Source organism: Hemitrygon akajei, chromosome 8 (assembly GCF_048418815.1).
Source record: "Hemitrygon akajei chromosome 8, sHemAka1.3, whole genome shotgun sequence".
Classification (NCBI taxonomy): Eukaryota; Metazoa; Chordata; class Chondrichthyes; order Myliobatiformes; family Dasyatidae; genus Hemitrygon; species Hemitrygon akajei.
The window spans coordinates 173,660,801-173,679,885 of NC_133131.1; the positions used below are offsets into that span (position 1 = coordinate 173,660,801).

The 19,085-nt window shown below is 43.6% G+C and overlaps 1 protein-coding gene across 4 annotated transcripts in view; it reads left to right on the forward strand.

The window, feature by feature from the left end:
• adck5 (aarF domain containing kinase 5) overlaps positions 1-19,085 on the forward strand; it is a 119,058-nt gene that overhangs the window by 39,202 nt on the left and 60,771 nt on the right. For all 4 annotated transcript variants that reach the window (XM_073055122.1, XM_073055121.1, XM_073055123.1 and 1 more), the window contains 5 exons: positions 201-276; positions 6,859-7,059; positions 10,516-10,656; positions 13,957-14,070; positions 15,751-15,882. In XM_073055122.1, coding sequence (XP_072911223.1) covers positions 201-276; positions 6,859-7,059; positions 10,516-10,656; positions 13,957-14,070; positions 15,751-15,882 — 664 coding nt within the window. The remainder of the gene's footprint in view (positions 1-200; positions 277-6,858; positions 7,060-10,515; positions 10,657-13,956; positions 14,071-15,750; positions 15,883-19,085) is intronic.

Sequence of the window (19,085 nt, forward strand, 5' to 3'; positions counted from 1 at the left end):
TATTGATGGGCAGAATGGCCTAATTCAGCTCCTATGTCTTGTAGTTTTATGGACTCCCCTAGTGGAGATGAGTGATACAGGTTATTTGATCCATGGTGAGAGTTTTAGCTGCCCTGTAGGATATTGTTATCTAACAGGCTGAATAATTGGTGCAAGTGCTTGGACAAATTTTTCATCTCACTAGTCTGTTGTTTATCCAGGTCTGTTTACATTGGGACAAAAATTTCTACTGATTACTGGTGGACCATTAACGTTAAACTACGTGGAGTAGATGAGGTAAGCTTTAGGCTTTATCAATATTGGTATTGGTTTAATAATGTCACCTGTACTGAAATGCAGTGAGAGGCGTATGTTTATGACTTATCCAGGCAGATCATGTCATGTATAATTATATTAGGGAGTACAAAAGGAGAACATAATAGTGAGTACAATGAAGGCTGAGGAGTATGTGTTTGGACAGTGGGAGGAAACCAGAGCAGCGTGGGCACACCGTACAAACTTTCTTACAAAGGATGCTGAGATTGAACTCCAAGCTCCGATGCCCCGATCTCTAATAACGTTGCTCTACCAGCTACACTACTGTGATGCCGCTTGGCCTCCACAGCCATCTGTGGCAATCAGTTCCACTGATTGGTTGGATTTTATGGAATTTAACGGAAAGAGTAAGATGGTTCTGGCCCAAATGCGTGCAGATGGAACATCTTTGTCGGCACAGCCTGTTTCTGTGCTGTATGGCTTCAGTGCCAGAATCAGGTGTTATGATCACTAACGTACATTGTTAAATTTGTTATGCAGCAGCAGGACTCTGCCTTACATAAGTGATGATTAGCTGTAAAAATAAGAAATATAAAAAAATCTTAAGTTCAAAGTAAATTTATTATCAAAGGTCATACATGTATGTCACAATATACAACTCAGAGATTCATTTTCTTGTGGGCATGCTCAATAAATCTATAAAATAATAACCATAATAGAATCAATGAAAGACTGCACAACTTGGGTGTTCAACTAGAGTGCAGAAGACAATGAACTGTGCAAATATTAAATAATAGTAATAATAATAAATAAAGCAATAAAATCGAGAACATGAGGTGAAGAGTCAATAGACAATAGACAATAGGTGCGGAAGTAGACCATTCGGCCCTTCGAGCCTGCACCGCCATTTTGAGATCATGGATGATCAATTACTATCAATACCCGGTTCCTGCCTTGTCCCCATATCCCTTGATTCCCCTATCCATAAGATACCTATCTAGCTCCTTCTTGAAAGCATCCAGAGAATTGGCCTCCACTACCTTCCGAGGCAGTGCATTCCAGACCCCCACATCTCTCTGGGAGAAGAAGTTTTTCCTTAACTGTCCTAAATGACCTACCCCTTATTCTCAAACCATGCCCTCTGGTACTGGACTCTCCCAGCATCTGGAACATATTTCCTGCCTCTATCTTGTCCAATACCTTAATAATCTTATATGTTTCAATCAGATCCCCTCTCAATCTCCTTAATTCCAGCGTGTACAAGCCCAGTCTCTCTAACCTCTCTGCGTAAGACAGTCCAGACATCCCAGGAATTAACTTCGTGAATCTACGCTGCACTTCCTCTACAGCCAGGATGTCCTTCCTTAACCCTGGAGACCAAAACTGTACACAATACTCCAGGTGTGGTCTCACCAGGGCTTTGTACAAATACAAGAGGATTTCCTTGCTCTTGTACTCAATTCCCTTTGTAATAAAGGCCAACATTCCATTAGCCTGCATTGCCTGTTGCACTTGCTCATTCACCTTCAGTGACTGATGAACAAGGACTCCGAGATCTCTTTGTATTTCTCCCTTACCCAACTCTACACCGTTCAGATAATAATCTGCCTTCCTGTTCTTACTCCCAAAGTGGATAACCTCACACTTATTCACATTAAACGCCATCTGCCAAGTATCTGCCCACTCACCCAGCCTATCCAAGTCACCCTGAATTCTCCTAACATCCTCATCACATGTCATACTGCCACCCAGCTTAGTATCATCAGCAAATTTGCTGATGTTATTTTCTATGCCTTCATCCAAATCGTTAACGTAAATGGTAAACAGCTGTGGTCCCAATACCGAGCCCTGTGGCACCCCACTAGTCACCACCTGCCATTCCGAGAAACACCCATTCACCGCTACCCTTTGCTTTCTATCTGCCAACCAGTTTTATATCCATGTCAATGCCTTCCCCCCGATGCCCTGAGCTTTGATTTTACCCACCAATCTTCTATGTGGGACCTTATCAAATGCCTTCTGAAAATCGAGGTACACTACATCCACTGGATCTCCCCCGTCTAACTTCCTGGTTACATCCTCGAAAAACTCCAACAGATTAGTCAAGCATGATTTACCCTTGGTAAATCCATGCTGGCTCGGCCCAATCCTATCACTGCTATCTAGATATGCCACTATTTCATCCTAAATAATGGACTCCAGCATCTTTCCCACCACCGATGTCAGGCTGACAGGTTGATAGTTCTCTGTTTTCTCCCTCCCTCCTTTCTTAAAAAGTGGGATAACATTAGCCATTCTCCAAACCTCAGGAACTGATCCTGAATCTAAGGAACATTGGAAAATGACTACCAATGCATCCGCAATTTCCAGGGCCACTTCCTTTAGTATCCTAGGGTGCAGACCATCTGGACCTGGGGATTTGTCAGCCTTCAGTTCCATCAGTCTTCTCATCACCGTTTCCTTCCGAATGTCAATCTGTTTCATTTCCTCTGTTACCCTATGTCCTTGGCCCATCCATACATCTGGGAGATTGTTTGTGTCTTCCTTAGTGAAAACAGATCTAAAGTACCCATTAAATTCTTATGCCATTTCTCTGTTTCCCATAACAATTTCACCCAATTCATTCTTCAAGGGCCCAACATTGTTCTTAACTATCTTCTTTCTCTTCACATACCTAAGAAAGCTTTTGCTATCATCCTTTATATTCCTGGCTAGCTTGCGTTCGTACCTCATTTTTTCTCCCCGTATTGTCTTTTTAGTTAAGTTCTGTTGTTCCTTAAAAACTTCCCAATCATCTGTCCTCCCACTCACCTTAGCTCTGTCATATTTCCTTTTTTTTAATGCTATGCAATCTCTGACTTCCTTTGTCAACCACTGTGGCCCATTTCCCCCCTTTGAATCCTTCCTTCTCCGGGGGATGAACTGATTTTGCACCTTGTGCATTATTCCCAAGAATAACTGCCATTGCTGTTCCACTGTCTTTTCTGCTAGGCTATCCGTCCAGTCAACTTTGGCCAGCTCCTCCCTCATGGCTCCATAGTTTCCCCTGTTCATCTGCAACACTGACACCTCCGATCTGCCCTTATCCTTCTCAAATTGAAGATAAAAGCTTATCATATTGTGATCACTACATCCTAATGGCTCCTTTACTGCGAGATCGCTTATCAAATCCTGTTCATTACATAACACTAAATCCAGAATAGTCTTGTCCCTGGTCGGCTCTCATACAAGCTGTTCCAAGAATGCATCCCATAGGCACTCTACAAACTCCCTATCCTGTGGTCCAGCACCAACCTGATTCTCCCAGTTCACCTGCATGTTGAAATCCCCCATAACTACTGCGACATTACCTTTGCCACATGCCAATGTTAACTCCCTATTCAACTTGCACCCAATATCCATGCTACTGTTTGGTGGCCTGTAGACAACACCCATTTGGGTCCTTTTGCCCTTACTGTTCCTCAGTTCTATCCACACAGACTCTACTTCTCCTGACCCTATGTTCCCCCCTTGCAAAGGATTGAATCTCATTCCTCACCAACAGGGCCACCCCACCCCCTCTGCCCACATTTCTGTCCCTACGATAGCACGTATACCCTTGTACATTCATTTCCCAGGTCTGATCTCCCTGCAGCCATGTCTCCGTTATCCCAACAACATCATAGTTACCCATTCGCACCTGGGCTTCAAGCTCATCCGCCTTATTTCTGACACTTCGTGCATTCAGATATAGAATTTTTAACCCATTTCTCCTCTCTCTGTTTGAATCGCTGCCTATTGTGCTTAACCCAGCTCCCCGAACTCCCATTGGGCTATACACCCCTAGAAATTTGTTGTCCTTCCTAAATTTACTTATTCTTTCTGCACATTTAACTCCATGTTCCGTCAGACCATCCCTCTGTACATGAGTCCTCCTTATCACTTGTTCCGCCCCACCTTCCTCTACTACACACTTAATATTCCGGAACCATGTAGTCCCCACCTGTCCTTTATTCTTCCTCTCGCTATCCTCTCTCACATTCTGGATCCCCGCCCCCTGCAAATTTAGTTTAAACCCCCCCCCCCCCCAAGAAGCACTAGCAAACTTCCCTGCAAGAATGTTAGTACCGCTCCAGTTCAGGTGTAAACCGTCCCTTCCGAACAGATCCCACCTTCCCTGGAACAAAGCCCAATTATCTACAAACCTGAAGCCCTCCCTCCTGCACCATCCCCTCAGCCACGTATTAATCTTTATAATCCTCCTGTTCCTTGCCTCACTCGCACGTGGCACAGGTAGCAATCCTGAGATTGTTACCCTGGAGGTCCTGCTCTTCAGCTTCGCACCTAACTCCCTGAACTCCCTACGCAGGACCCCCTCACTCATCCTACCCAAGTCATTGGTCCCTACATGGACCACAACATCTGGATTCTTGCCCTCCCTCTCGAGAATAACCTGCACCCGATCTGAGATGTCTCGGACCCCGGCACCAGGGAAGCAACATGCCATCCGAGACTCCCGATCTTCCCCACAAAATCTCCTATCCGCCCCCCTGACTATAGAATCGCCTATCAATACCGCTCTCTTCTCTTCCCTCCTCCCCTTCCTAGTCAAGGGTCCAACCTCAGTGCCAGAGACAGGACCACTGCAACTTGTTCCTGGTAGGTCATCCCCACCAACAGTATCGACAGATGCCTTGTGCAGGAAGGCACAGAGTCGACTGTACTTCCTTAGAAGGTTGGCGTCATTCAATGTTTGTAGTGAGATGCTGAAGATGTTCTATAGGTCAGTTGTGGAGAGCGCCCTCTTCTTTGTGGTGGCGTGTTGGGGAGGCAGCATTAAGAAGAGGGACGCCTCACGTCTTAATAAGCTGGTAAGGAAGGCGGGCTCTGTCGTGGGCAAAGTACTGTACTGGAGAGTATGACATCGGTAGCAGAGCGAAGGGCGCTGAGTAGGCTACGGTCAATTATGGAAAACCCTGAACATCCTCTACATAGCACCATCCAGAGACAGAGAAGCAGTTTCAGCGACAGGTTGCTATCGATGCAATGCTCCTCAGACAGGATGAAGAGATCAATACTCCCCAATGCCATTCGGCTTTACAATTCAACCGCCAGGAGTAAGATATGTTAAAGTGCCGGGGTTAGGACTCAATGTATTTAAGTAAACTACTTAAGAACTTTTTAAAAGCTATTATTAATGCTTTTTGAGAGGGTGATTTTAGATGCATATCATATTTTTACTGAGTTAAGTATTGTATGTAATTAGTTTTGCTACAATAAGTGTATGGGACATTGGAAAAAATGTTGAATTTCCCCATGGGGATGAATAAAATATCTATCTATCTATCTATCTAAAACGGTATACTTATTTTTGATGGGAACGGCCACAGGGGTGCTCTTCTCTCTCTGTCTGTTCCCCCTGCCTCTCTTGACTGTCACCCATTTGCCTACCTCCTGTCTTTTCGGTGTGACTACCTCCCGATAACTCTTATCTATCTCTGCCTCTGCCTCCCGAATGATCCGTAGTTCATCCAGCTCCTGCTCCAATTCCCTAACTCGGTCTGATAGGAACTGCAGCTGGATGCACCTATTGCAGGTGTGGTCATCAGGAACAACTGTGTTGACCCTGACCTCCCACATACTGCATACGGAGCACACCACTGCTCTAACAGTCTCCCCCATTACCTGATCCCAGATTAGTCAGAATAAATGAAAAGCAGGCTTCTTGTCGAAGTCCTCTTGCGCCGAAGCCCGCTGAGCCAAAGCCCAGCACTCTGCTCCTGCGCACTCCGCTGCCCGCACCGACGCTGCCCGCTCCTGCAAGTGGGTCGCTTTTTAAAGCCCGCGCTCACCGCTGACATCACCAGCGCTTGCGCAGCTTTACCTTCCTCCTCAGGTATTCTCCAGGTAGGTCCGAGGGTCTTGGAGGTGAGTCCATGGTGTGGGAACATTTCAATGATGGGGCAAGTGAGGTTGAGTGAAATTACCCCCTTTGTTTCATGAGCAAATATAGATCAAAATAGCGAGGTAGTGTTCATGGAGTGTTTGGAAATCTGAGAGTGAGGGAGAAGACACTGTTGGTAAAAGGTTGAGTGTGTGCCTTCAGATGCCTGTACCTAATAGTAGCAATGAGAAGGGGTCATTTTCTGGGTGGTGAGGGTCCTTAATGATGGATGCTGACTTCACGAGGCATCGCCTTTTGAAGAAGACCTCGATGGTGCATTAGCAGGTCATCCTATCAATAATTGTGTGTAAATTGCAAAAGAAGAGGTAATTGTAAGAGCCAGTGAAGGGCACCACAGTAGTGTAGCAATTAGTGTGATACTATTACAACTCGGGTAATCCAGCGGCCAGTTCCTGTGCACACTGTAAGCAGTCACTCTACTTCCTTCCTGCAAGAATGTGTGGGTTTTCCCCAAGTCCTTTGGTTTCCTCCCACAGGCCAAAGATGTGCAGGGTAGGTCAACTAGCCCGTGTAAATTGTTCTGTGGTTGGGTTAGGGTTAATTGGGTTTGTTGGAGATTTCTGGGGCAGTGTGGCCTACTCCATGCTGTATTGCTAAATAAATAAATGAATTAAGAAGCAAAGGTCAGTTATCCATGTTGTGCTCTTGGGTCCTGCCAGGATAGTCCGGACTTCATTGCTGCCATGTCTGCCTGTCACCAGCGAGCTGCAGACCTCATTGTGGAAGGTGCCATTAAGAATGCTGGTCTGTACATCAAGCTGGGACAGGGTCTGTGCTCCTTCAATCACCTGCTCCCTCCAGAGTACATCAATTCCCTGCGTGTCCTCGAGGACAAGGCCATCAACAGGAGGTACATGGAGGTATGTCTGCTCCTTTCTTGTCAGGCTGCCCTTTGGAAGCTGTGATCACGGTAATGATGTCTAAACCTCTGATCACTTACGACTCACATAAAGATCAGCTTTATTTGTCACATGACCGAGGAATTGCTGGACTGTGGGGATACTGCACAGTTAGATGGGCTGCCTAGAGTTGACTTCAAGGCCCTGTCTGTCTGAGTGGACAGGAACAATCCCATTATTTTGGAGTGCTGCGGAACTCTCCCAATATCCAACCCAGCGACACAGGAGACAGTGGATATGGGTATGGTCTCTTTTTTAAAAATTAGAGATTTATAAAGATTAGCTTTATTTGTCATAGTTACATCGTAATGTACAGTGAAATGTATTATTTGCATCAACAACCAACACAACTGGAGGATTGTACTGGGGGCCGTGAGCAAGTATTGCAGTGCTTCTGGTGCCAATGTAGCATGCTCTCAACTTGATGACCTGTATGTTTGTGGAAAGTGGGAGGAAACTGGAACACCCAGAGGGAACCCATGCAGGCACAGGTCACTGGTGCTGTAAATCTTTACGCTAACCAGGAAGCTGTGTTTCCAGTGGCAGTATCAGGTCTTTTGGTGACGAAACCTGTCCTCTCAGTTGTGTATCAAGCTCCCACTTCATGCACACAGCTTCCCTTCCTGTTATTCAGGCCGGTCTCTCCATGTCAGGCCATCAGAAGTGATGAACGCCTGCTCAGGTTCGTGAGTGTTGCCCCTGAATGGATTAAGTCTGACTCCATGACCATTCTCTGCTTGGGATTTGAACTGGATTCAGTTTTATTTATTGATTCATTCCTGGTCTGACTCTGTGCCAGGACCTTCTGCAGTCTGGTCAAACACCCAAGGGACTGCAGATGCTGGAATCTTGAGCAAAAATACAAAATTCTGGAAGAACCCAATGGGTCAGGCAGCATCTAAATATGAATCTCAGGGTAGCATACAGTGGCATATACAATTAATATATAAATTAATATATATAATTAATATATATTAATAAAATTTATATATAATTAATTTCCTTTGAATCTTTGCAGGGAAGTGGGTGGTTGACATTTAGGTTTGAGGCCATTCATCTGGACTCTGTCTCTGACCACCTGGAGCACTGACCTTCTGTAGTCTGGGATGACAGTCTATCCCTATGCAGCATTATCTGTCCTTGCACCAGAAAGAAAGGATGGCTCTTTTACTGTACCACGTTCTTGTGGTAGGTGATTGTAATGGGGCATCATGGTAGTGTAGTGGTTAGTGCTATCTCTTTACAGCGCCAATGACCACTGATCGGGTTTTGATTCCAAGTGCTGTCTGTAATGAGTTTGTACATTTGTCCCATCACTTTGTGGGTTTCCTCCGGGTGCTCCACTTTACTCCCACGTCCCCAAAGACAAATGGGTTAGGGTGAGTAAGTTGTGGGCATGCTATGTTGGTACCAGAAGCATAACAGCATGACAACAGTTGCGGGCTGCCCTCAGAACAATCCTAGGACTGTGTTGGTCATTGACACAAACAAAGCATTTCACTGTATGTTCAAATGTTTTGAAGTATTAATAGCAAAAGGATAGTGAGGGATAAAATTGGTCCCTTAGAGAATCAGAGTGGACAGCTATGTGTGGAACCGAAAGAGATGGGGGAGATTTTGAACAATTTCTTTTCTTCGGTATTCACTAAAGAGAAGGATATTGAATTGTGTTAAGGTAAGGGAAACAAGTAGGGAAGTTATGGAAACTATGACGATTAAAGGGGAGGAAGTACTGGCGCTTTTAAGGAATATAAAAGTGGATAAATCTCTGGGTCCTGATAGGATATTCCCTAGGACCTTGAGGGAGATTAGTGTAGAAAAAACAGGGGCTCTGACAGAAATATTTCAAATGTCATTAGAAACGGGGATGGTGCCAGCGGATTGGCGTATTGCTCATGTGGTTCCATTGTTTAAAAAGGGTTCTAAGAGTAAACCTAGCAATTATAGGCCTGTCAGTTTGACGTCAGTGGTGGGTAAATTAATGGAAAGTATTCTTAGAGATGGTATATATAATTATCTGGATAGACAGGGTCTGATTAGGAACAATCAACATGGATTTGTGCGTGGAAGGTCATGTTTGACAAATCTTATTGAATTTTTTGAAGAGGTTACGAGGAAAGTTGACAAGGGTAAAGCAGTGGATGTTGTCTATATGGACTTCATTAAGGCCTTTGACGAGGTTCTGCATGGAAGGTTAGTTAGGAAGGTTCAATCGTTAGGTATTAATATTGAAGTAGTAAAATGTATTCAACAGTGGCTGGATGGGAGATGCCAGAGAGTAGTGGTGGATAACTGTTTGTCAGGTTGGAGGCTGGTGACTAGTGGTGTGCCTCAGGGATCTGTACTGGGTCCAATGTTGTTTGTCAAATACATTAATGATCTGGATGATGGGGTGGTAAATTGGATTAGTAAGTATGCAGATGATACTAAGGTAGGTGGCGTTGTGGATAATGAAGTAGGTTTTCAAAGTTTGCAGACAGATTTAGGCCAGTTAGAAGATTGGGCTGAGCGATGGCAGATGGAGTTTAATGCTGATAAGTGTGAGGTGCTACATTTTGGTAGGAATAATCCAAATAAGACATACATGGTAAATGGTAGGGCATTGAAGAATGCAGTAGAACAGAGTGATCTAGGAATAATGGTGCATAGTTCCTTGAAGGTGGAATCTCATGTGGATAGGATGGTGAAGAAAGCTTTTGGTATGTTGGCCTTTATAAATCAGAGCATTGAGTTGGGATGCAATGTTAAAATGGCTACAAGGCATTGGTAAGGCTGAATTTGGAGTATTGTGTACAGTTCTGGTCACCAAATTATAGGAAAGATGTCAACAAAATAGAGAGAGTACAGAGAAGATTTACTAGAATGTTACCTGGGTTTCAGCATCTAAGTTACAGGGAAAGATTGAACAAGTTAGGTCTTTATTCTTTGGAGCGTAGAAGGTTGAGGGGGGACTTGATAGAGGTATTTAAAATTATGAGGGGGATAGATAGAGTTGACGTGAATAGGCTTTTTCTATTGAGAGTAGGGGAGATTCAAACAAGAGGACATGAGTTGAGACTTAGGGGGCAAAAGTTTAAGGGTAACATGAGGGGGAACTTCTTTACTCAGTGGTAGCTGTGTGGAATGAGCTTCCAGTAGAAGTGGTAGAGGCAGGTTCGGTATTGTCATTTAAAGCAAAATTGGATAGGTATATGGACAGGAGAGGAATGGAGGGTTATGGGCTGAGTGTGGGCTAGTGGGACTAGGTGAGAGTAAGCGTTCAGCATGGACTAGAAGGGCCGAGATGGCCTGTTTCCATGCTGTAATTGTTATATGGTATATGTAACAAATAAAGCTAATCTTTAAATCCTTGTATAAAGTTTATTTTAATTTAACCTTCTCTCTTTCTCTCTCTCTGTCTCTCTCTGATGTTGGCAGATCGATTCCTTGTTCCTTGAAGATTTTCAAACCACCCCAGACAAAATGTTCAAACACTTTGACCCAGAGCCGTTTGCAGCTGCCAGTCTTTCTCAAGTTCACAAGGCCGAACTGCATGATGGGACTGTTGTGGCAGTTAAAGTAAGTCCCTCGCTCCCCTGCTGTACAAACACAAAATCACTCCCTGAATGTTATTGCCAAAAAAACAAACACTACTGACTTCAGGTGAGAAGAGAGAACGTATAGGGTGGGGAAGCTTATGTCTGTACTGGCTGCTTTACCAAGGCAGTGGAAAGTGGAGACAGTCCTTGGAGAGGAGGCTGGATTTCGTGATGTGCTGACCTGTGTTCACAACTCTCTGCAGTTTCTTGCAGACACAGTTGTTATTTTTAGCCATGATGCATCTGGATAGGGTATTTTCAATGGTGCTTCGTTAATAGTTGGCAATATCAAGTGTTTTTCTAAATACTGAATTCGCACTGCAACCCCAAGGGAATTCTGTGACATTGGTCATTCTGTTTTTTGAAGGACACTTTAAAACCAAAGCCCATATCTTCTGGCAAGTGACAGAAAAGACCCCACAATACTATACTGATAAGGAACAGGGGATTTCTTCCAGCGCCCTGTCTAATGTCTATGAACAACCTGCACTGTTTTGAGTTCTAAATAATCTATCCATTTGAGGTACCAAACTAACCAAATTGCTCCTTGGGCTCCTAATAAATCTCTACCCTCTTACTTTAAACTTATCCCATCTAGTTCTTGCTTCTCCCTCCTCTGACTGTACATTCCCCCTATCTATACCCCTAATGATTTTAGAAAACCTCTAAAGACCTCCTCATTTTCCTAGACTCCAGTGAATAAAGTCCCAGCATGTTCAACCTCTCTCTAACTCACTTTGAGTTCTATTTCATTAGGAGTCTGAGGAGATTTGCTATGTCACCAAAGATTGAAGCAAATTTTTACAGATATACCGTGGAGAGTATTCTGAGTGGCTTCATCACCGTCTGGAATGGAGGCTCCAATGCACAGGATCAGACGAAGCTGCAGAAAGTTGTAAACTCAGCCAACTCCATCATGGACACCAGCCTCCCTAGTATCGAGGACATCTTCAAAAGGCAAAACCTCAAAAAAGGCTTCATCCATCATTGGGTGCCCCCATCACCCAGGACATGGCCTCTTCTCATTGCTATGCTACTTTCAAGGAGGTGGTACGGGAGTCTGAAGACACACACTCAGGAACAGCTTCTTCCCCTCTATCATCATATTTCTGAATCGTCCATGAATACTACCTCATTATTTTGCTCCCTTTTTGCACAATGTATTTATTTTTATATATTATTGTATCTTATAATAATTTGTTACACTGTACTACTGTCACAAAACAACAAATTTCATGACATACGTCAATAATAATGAACCTGGTCCTGGTTCTTTTTTGCACTCTCTATTTTTCCACTCCTCAGTATTGCACAACCTATTACCTCTCGACTCTGAGGTGACTTTCCTACCAGAAGCCTGCGAGCTTCATTTTCTCCTTACATCACCACTCTGTTCAGCTCCAAGATGAAGATAATAAAATGTTCATCAGAGACAAAGCCCTCCCCACCACTGAGCGCATCTGCATGGAACACTGTCACAGGAAAGCAGCATCCATTGTCAGGGACCCCGACCATCCACAGCATGCTCTCTTTATCACTGCTGTCATCAGGAAGGAAGTAAAGGAGCCTCAAGTCCCATGCCACCAGGTTCAGGAACAGTTATTACACCTTAACTTTCAGACTCTTCAGCCAGAGGGGATTAACTTTACTTAACTTCACTGACTCCAGTACTGTACTGATTCTACAACCTATGGACTCACTTTTAAGGACTCTAAAACTTCCCTTCTTGATGTTTATTGCTTATTTATTTATTCTTTAACTCTTTGTATTTGCACAGCTTGTATTTTGCACATTGGTTGTTTGTCTGTTTCTGTCATGTGTATTTTTCATTGATTCTATTGTGTTTCGTTGTGTTTACTACTGTAGCCCCTTCATTGGGCTCGTAAGCAAACTTGGCTTGTTAACCACTTCTGTTGACAGCCACGTGACTCAGCAGTAAGAATGCCACCTTTCATAAACAATATTCGTAAGATCAGTGTTATTTGGAGTTCAACCAAACAGGAACATCGTGATATTCCGATTTTTAAAAAAACCTCAGTTTGAGTGAAGGCTGTGTAAATATTGCCCATACACAATCATTGGTTGGCAAGAAATTCACAAATTTCAGCTTTATGGAAGAGTTAGCAGAAAAGAGGAAGAAAAAAGGGCCCATTACAGTTAAACACATCCAGTGTGTACGCAAAGTTGGAGCCCATCCTGGAGTTGTCGTTTTTCACGCTGGACCCACGGTCTGTGTGAATGCACGCACCACATTCCAAACTTCACTTGAAATCCACTTCAAACAAACGGGCTCTCTCTCATGAGTACTGGCCCTTCCTCCTTGGAGCAATTCATCTGCGTAACGCATTTCGTGCAATGGGGGCACTCCTTCCCACGGCATCCTCAGGCATCTTCCCTCCTGTCCTCTCCCAGCTCCCTCCAAAAGACCCGCAAACCAGACTGCTGTCCACCACCAAACCTTGTCATCCCTGCTCACTTTAGAACATTCTCCCAATCCCACCATCCTGATAGGCTGACACAACATTCCTAAAGTGAATGACATGGTCCATTATTAAGGACCCCCAGCACCCAGGGCATGCCCTTTTCTCACTGTTACCATAAGGAAGCTCCGATTCAGGAACAGCTTCTTCTCCTCTGCCATCCGATTCCTAAATGGACATTGAACATTTGGACACTACCTCACTTTTTTTTAATATACAACATTTCTGTTTTTGCACTTATTAAAATTATTCAATAAATGTAATTGATTTACTTGTCTATTTATTATTAAGTTCTGTTTTATTTTATTAATGTTTTTTTCTTTGCTGGATTATGTATTGCATTGAACTAAATGGACAATACCTCACTACTATTAATATACAGTATTTGTTTTTTGCATGATTTTTAATTAAATTTTTTTCTCTCTTCTATGTTATGTATTGCTTTGAACTGCTGTTAAGTTAACAAATTTCACGTCACATGCTGGCGATAATAATTCTGATTCTGATCTCTAGCCGAAACGTAAGCATTCTACCAGCAGGACTTGCTGCCCTTGCAGAAAACTGCTGAAGTGAAATACCTACAGCATAGCGATATTAATCTTAGCCAGGGCATTACATTCTGAATGCCTGCAAGAAAATTAATCTCAGGGTAGTATATGGTGAACTCCTGAAAATTCGAAGTAAGTTTGCTATCAAAGTACATATATATCACCATATACAACCTTGAGATTCATTTTCCCGTGGTCATACTCAATAAATCCAATAACCACAATAGAATCAATAGAATCCTTCTGTTTCAGGTTCAGTTTATTGATCTACGGGACCGGTTTGATGGAGATATTTTGACCTTGGAGTTCCTCTTGACCATAATTCAGCTAATGCATCCAAAGTTTGCTTTCAGCTGGGTCTTGCAGGTGGGTGTTACCTTTGCTAAGTGCATGCTGAACATATCATTATACTTATTTGGTGCCAGACTTTTTCAGATAGTGCTTACGATGGTATCAGTTTAACGCACAACACGCTGGAATTACTGGAAGTTGGAGAATTCAACGTTCATGCCAAGGGGCTGGAGACTATCCAGACGGTATATGAGGTGTTGCTCCTCCAACCTGAATTTGGCCTCATCATGGCAGTAGAGGAAGCCATGTATGGACCTATCCGAATGGGAATGTGAAGCAGAGTTGAAGTGGGTGGCAACCGGGAGATCCTGTCTGTTGTGGTGGACGGAGCGGAGGTGCTCGACGAAGTGGTCCCCCAATCTGCGTCGGGTTTCACCTCATAAACCGTCTGGGTAGTCTCTAGCCCCTTGGCATGAACATTGAATTTTCCAACTTCCGGTAATTCCCTCCCTCTCCCTTCCCCCATCCCAGTTTCACTCTGTCTCCTCCTCCAGCTGCCTATCACCTCCCTCATGGTTCCACCTCCTTCTACTACCCATAGTGCTTTCCCCTTACATTCCTCCTTCACCTCTCCTGCCTATCCCCTCCCTGCTTCCCCTCCCCCACCCCTTGATCTTTCCCCTTACTGGTTTTTCACCCGGCACCTACCAGCCTTCTCCTTCCCACCCTCCCCCCATCTTCTTTATAGGGCCCCTGCCCCCCTCCCTCTTCAGTTTTGACGAAGGGTCTCGGCCCGAAACGTTGACTGTTTGTTTCCACGGATGCTGCCCGACCTGCTGAGTTCCTCCAGCGTGTTGTGCGTGTTGCTTTGACCCCAGCATCTGCAGAGTATTTTGTGTTTGTGATGGTATCAGCTTGTTGTTTAAAGAAACAAATTGTCAGAAACTCAAGAGATTCTGCAGATGCTGGAAATCCGGAGCAACACACACAAAATGCAGGGCAGGTAGCATCTACGGAGTGGTATAAAGAGCTGACATTTCGGGCTGAGAACCTTATCAGGACTGGAAGGGAAGGGGGCAGAAGTCAGAATAAGGTGGGGGAGGAGAAGGAGGACAAGCTCGAAGGTGACAGGTGAAGCTAGATGGGTCGGGGAGAGTGGAAATGAGAAGTTGGGAGGTGATAGGTGGAAAAGGTAAAAGGTTGGAGAAGAAAGAATCTGATGGGAAAGGAGAGCGCGCCATGGCAGAAAGAGGAGGAGGAGGAGGGGTACCAGGAGGTGAGGATAGGCAGTTGAGAAAAGAAGAGGTAAGAAGGGGGCCACAGTAGAGAATAGAAGAAGAGGGAAGTGGTGGGGGAAACAAATTATTGAACATTGAAGAAATCAATGTTTATATCATCAGATTGGAGGCTACACAGACAGAATATGATGTGTGCTTCTCCACTGTCTCTAAGAGTGGCCTCATTATGACAGGAGGTCATGGATTGAAGGGTCAGAATGGGAATGAGGATTGGAAGTAAAATAGTTGGGCACTGGGTAAAACTCCCTGAAAATATTTTTTATTGCAAGTTTTATTTTAATAAATAATCTGCAGTTCAGCTTTTAGAGTTCAGATCTCTGGTTAAACGATAACCGATAGAAAGCAAAGTTCCCGTCACCTGTAAGTAATAGCAGAATGGACGGTCCCATCACAGTATGTCCCAAGTGACTCAGTGATTACAGAGTCTGTGTCTGTGCTGTGTTTGTTGTGTTCACAGGACCTGAAGGGAACCTTGGCCCAAGAGTTGGACTTTGAGAACGAAGGCCGTAATGCAGAGCGCTGTGCACGAGATCTCAGTCACTTCAAATTTATCATCATTCCCAAGGTGTACTGGGAGCACACCAGTAAGGTGAGCTCTGCAGAGGTTAGGGGAATGTAGAATGTATCTGGATTGTGCTGAAAACAGCTCTCTTTACCAATAGTTCAACTTCAGCTTTATTGTCATCTGACTACATATATACAATGGGATGAAACAATGTTCCTCCGGGCCATTGTGCACCCACAAAACACGAATCACACACAGCACATAAAACAAAATATTACAATAAACTAGTTAATAAAATATAATGTGGTGTGCAGCACAGGTAAACAGTAAACAGCTCGCTGTCCTAGTGACGTAACCTCAGCGATGGCAGGGTATTCATTAGTTTCACAGCCTTGAGGGAAGAAGCTGTTACTCAGTCTGCAGTCCTAGACCTGATGTTCCTGTATTACCTTCCTGATGGTAGTGGGTCAGAGAAATTGTGGTTTGAGTGGTGGGGATCCTGAACAATGTTTTGAGCCCTTTGTCTGCATCAGTCCCAGTAACAGTCTCAAATGGGAGGGAGGGAGACCTGATGATCCTCTTGGTGGTTTTTACTTCCAATAAAATTAAAACAGGACTGTTACCGATGATGCGAATCTTCAAGTTCCAATACTTTCAGGCAGTGAATTCCAGACCTTTAATGCTTTACAAATATTTCTTCTTGACCTGTTTTCCCGGTCTCCCCCTTTGGCTCCTCCGACACATTTCTAACATTGACCATAAAACTGCTAAATATCCTGCGTTGAGGAAAATGGACCCTTCTTTGCCCTGTGTAGATCCCTCTATTAAATCTCCCCTCAGTATCCATGGAAGCAATCCTTCTCTCCATGACTGTACCTCTTGATGAATAGTTTTCAGTCTAAAATGTTAGCTCACTTTCTCTACAGAGTTACCTTGACCTACTGAGTAACTCCATCCTAATGAAGGGCCTTGGCCTGAAATGTCTTCTGTCCATTTCCCTTCATAGATGCTGCCTGACCTGCTGAGTTCTTCCAGTGCTTTGTGCATGTTGTGTTTCAGTAATTTGTTTATATTTTAGATTTCAAGCATCAGCTGTTGTAGACATAGTTGCTTGATCTATAGTAACTATCTGATTCTAACAACACTCTCATGCATCTCCTCTACAGCCTCTTGTGCAGTGATTGCCATGTAATATGTAGACCACTGTGATTTCAATCCTACTCCCCGGTCATTATAGATAATGACTTGCCCTCTTGCCCATCAGACCTTCTTTCCAGGATCTGCCAAGATCCTGATCATAGTCTTATACAGCACGAAACAGGCCCATTGGCCTAATTCACCCATACTCACCAGGGTGTCTACCTGAGCTAGTTCCATTTGCCCATGCTTGGCCTGTTTCCTTCTACACCTTTCCTGTGCAAATGTCTTTCAAACATAGTAATTGTACCCATCTCTACTCCTTCCATATCCTCACCAGTAGGTGTGAAAGCATTGCTCTCAAATCCCCTTTAAATCTTTCCCCTCTCACCTTCAACGTTTGCTCTCTAGTTGGACTCACTGACCCTGGGAGAAAGACTGTGACTGTCCATCCTATCTATGCCCTCATCATTTTATAAACCCTTGGAAGAAGACTGTGTGCATTCACCTATCATCTATCAGCCTCCTACTCCAAGGAATAATACCCCAACAGCCATTGTTCCCTCTAATTTTTTTTACACACTTGTACGGCAGGAAATTTTTACACGGCCTAAAAGCTGCACTGCACTTTTTTTGTAGTATGCATACTATGAATATTTAGAGTAGGAAATTGAAAAATCACATTCTTTATTTATTAGTTGAATATAATAAAATACAGTACCATAATGAAAATTGATCTCATTTCATACGCTTTTTCTAGTTGTGTGGCAACAAAGGCGGAGTGTGTGGGAGCATTTCAGTTGCTTCGTGGCTGTGGACTCACGCAGCCTGGAAGGAACAGTGCCACCAACATCCTTGTAAATTGTTCTGCACTCTTTCCAGTTCCGTAACATCTTTCCCACAGCTGGGTGACCAAAACTGAACATAGTGGTCTGTGTAGTCTTCACCAGCGTCCTGTACAACCACAGCACGACCTCCCAACTTTTATACTCGTGACCTGACTGATGTACCAAAAGCCGCCTTGTGACTCCATTTTCAGTGGACGAGGTAGTTGTACTCTAGGTGTGCTACAACACTTCCCAGGACCCTGCCTTTCACTGTGAGTGACTTCCCACCATCTCACAGTACTCCTGAAAGTCGAGCGCTACGTGGGAGGGGAAGGTTAGATTGATCATGAAGTAGGTTAAAAGTCAGATAGCCCTGCTTACTTTTATTTTGAAATTCAGTTGGACCACAGCAGAAAAGCAGCCATTTTTGTTTTTAATAGAATTTTTCAGTCAGACTGAAGTACATGTATGCAATTCTGTGTCGTTTCTTTCATTTGTGCCATCAAAATCATCGTCTGAAGTGTTATTTTAGTTGATAAAGGAGAAATGTATCTGGGCAGTATTTTGTGTTAAAATTACGTAAAAGTTCATTCCTTCGCTTACTCACATTATTTATAGTTTTTGGATATTTTACATTTAAGTCTAGCCTCATATCCATCTTGGGCACTAGACTACAAAGTACCCAGGATATCTTTAGGAAGCGGTGTCTCAGAAAGGCAGTGTCCATTATTAAGGACCTCCAACACCCAGGACATGCCCTTTTCTCACTGTTACCATCAGGTAGGAGGTACAGAAACCTGAAGGCACACACTCAGCGATTCAGGAACAGCTTCTTCCCCTCTGTCATCTGATTCCCAAATGGACATTGAAGCTTTGGACACTACCTCACTTTTTTAATATACAGTATTTCTAAATTTTTGCACACTTTTTAATAATCTATTCAATATACGTAATTGATTTACTTGTTTATTATGTTTTATTTATTATCTTTTTTTTCTTTCTATGCTAGATTATGTATTGCATTGGATTGCTGCTGCTAAGTTAACAAATTTCATGTCAGATGCCGGTGATAATAAACCTGATTCTGATTCTGATATATTCATAATCTCTTTAGAATGTGTGACTTAATTGTTATAAGTTTGCTGCATTAAGTACTTGATAGTATATTTCAGTTTCTGTCTGTTTTAATCTTATTCATTTGTACATGTGTGCTGCCCAATAAAGCACCTGGAGCTTGGACACTATATCTTGACTCCTGTGTTCAACTGAGTGGAGTTTGACTTGCTGCAGAATTGCATACTTCCTACTTCACACACAAGGTGG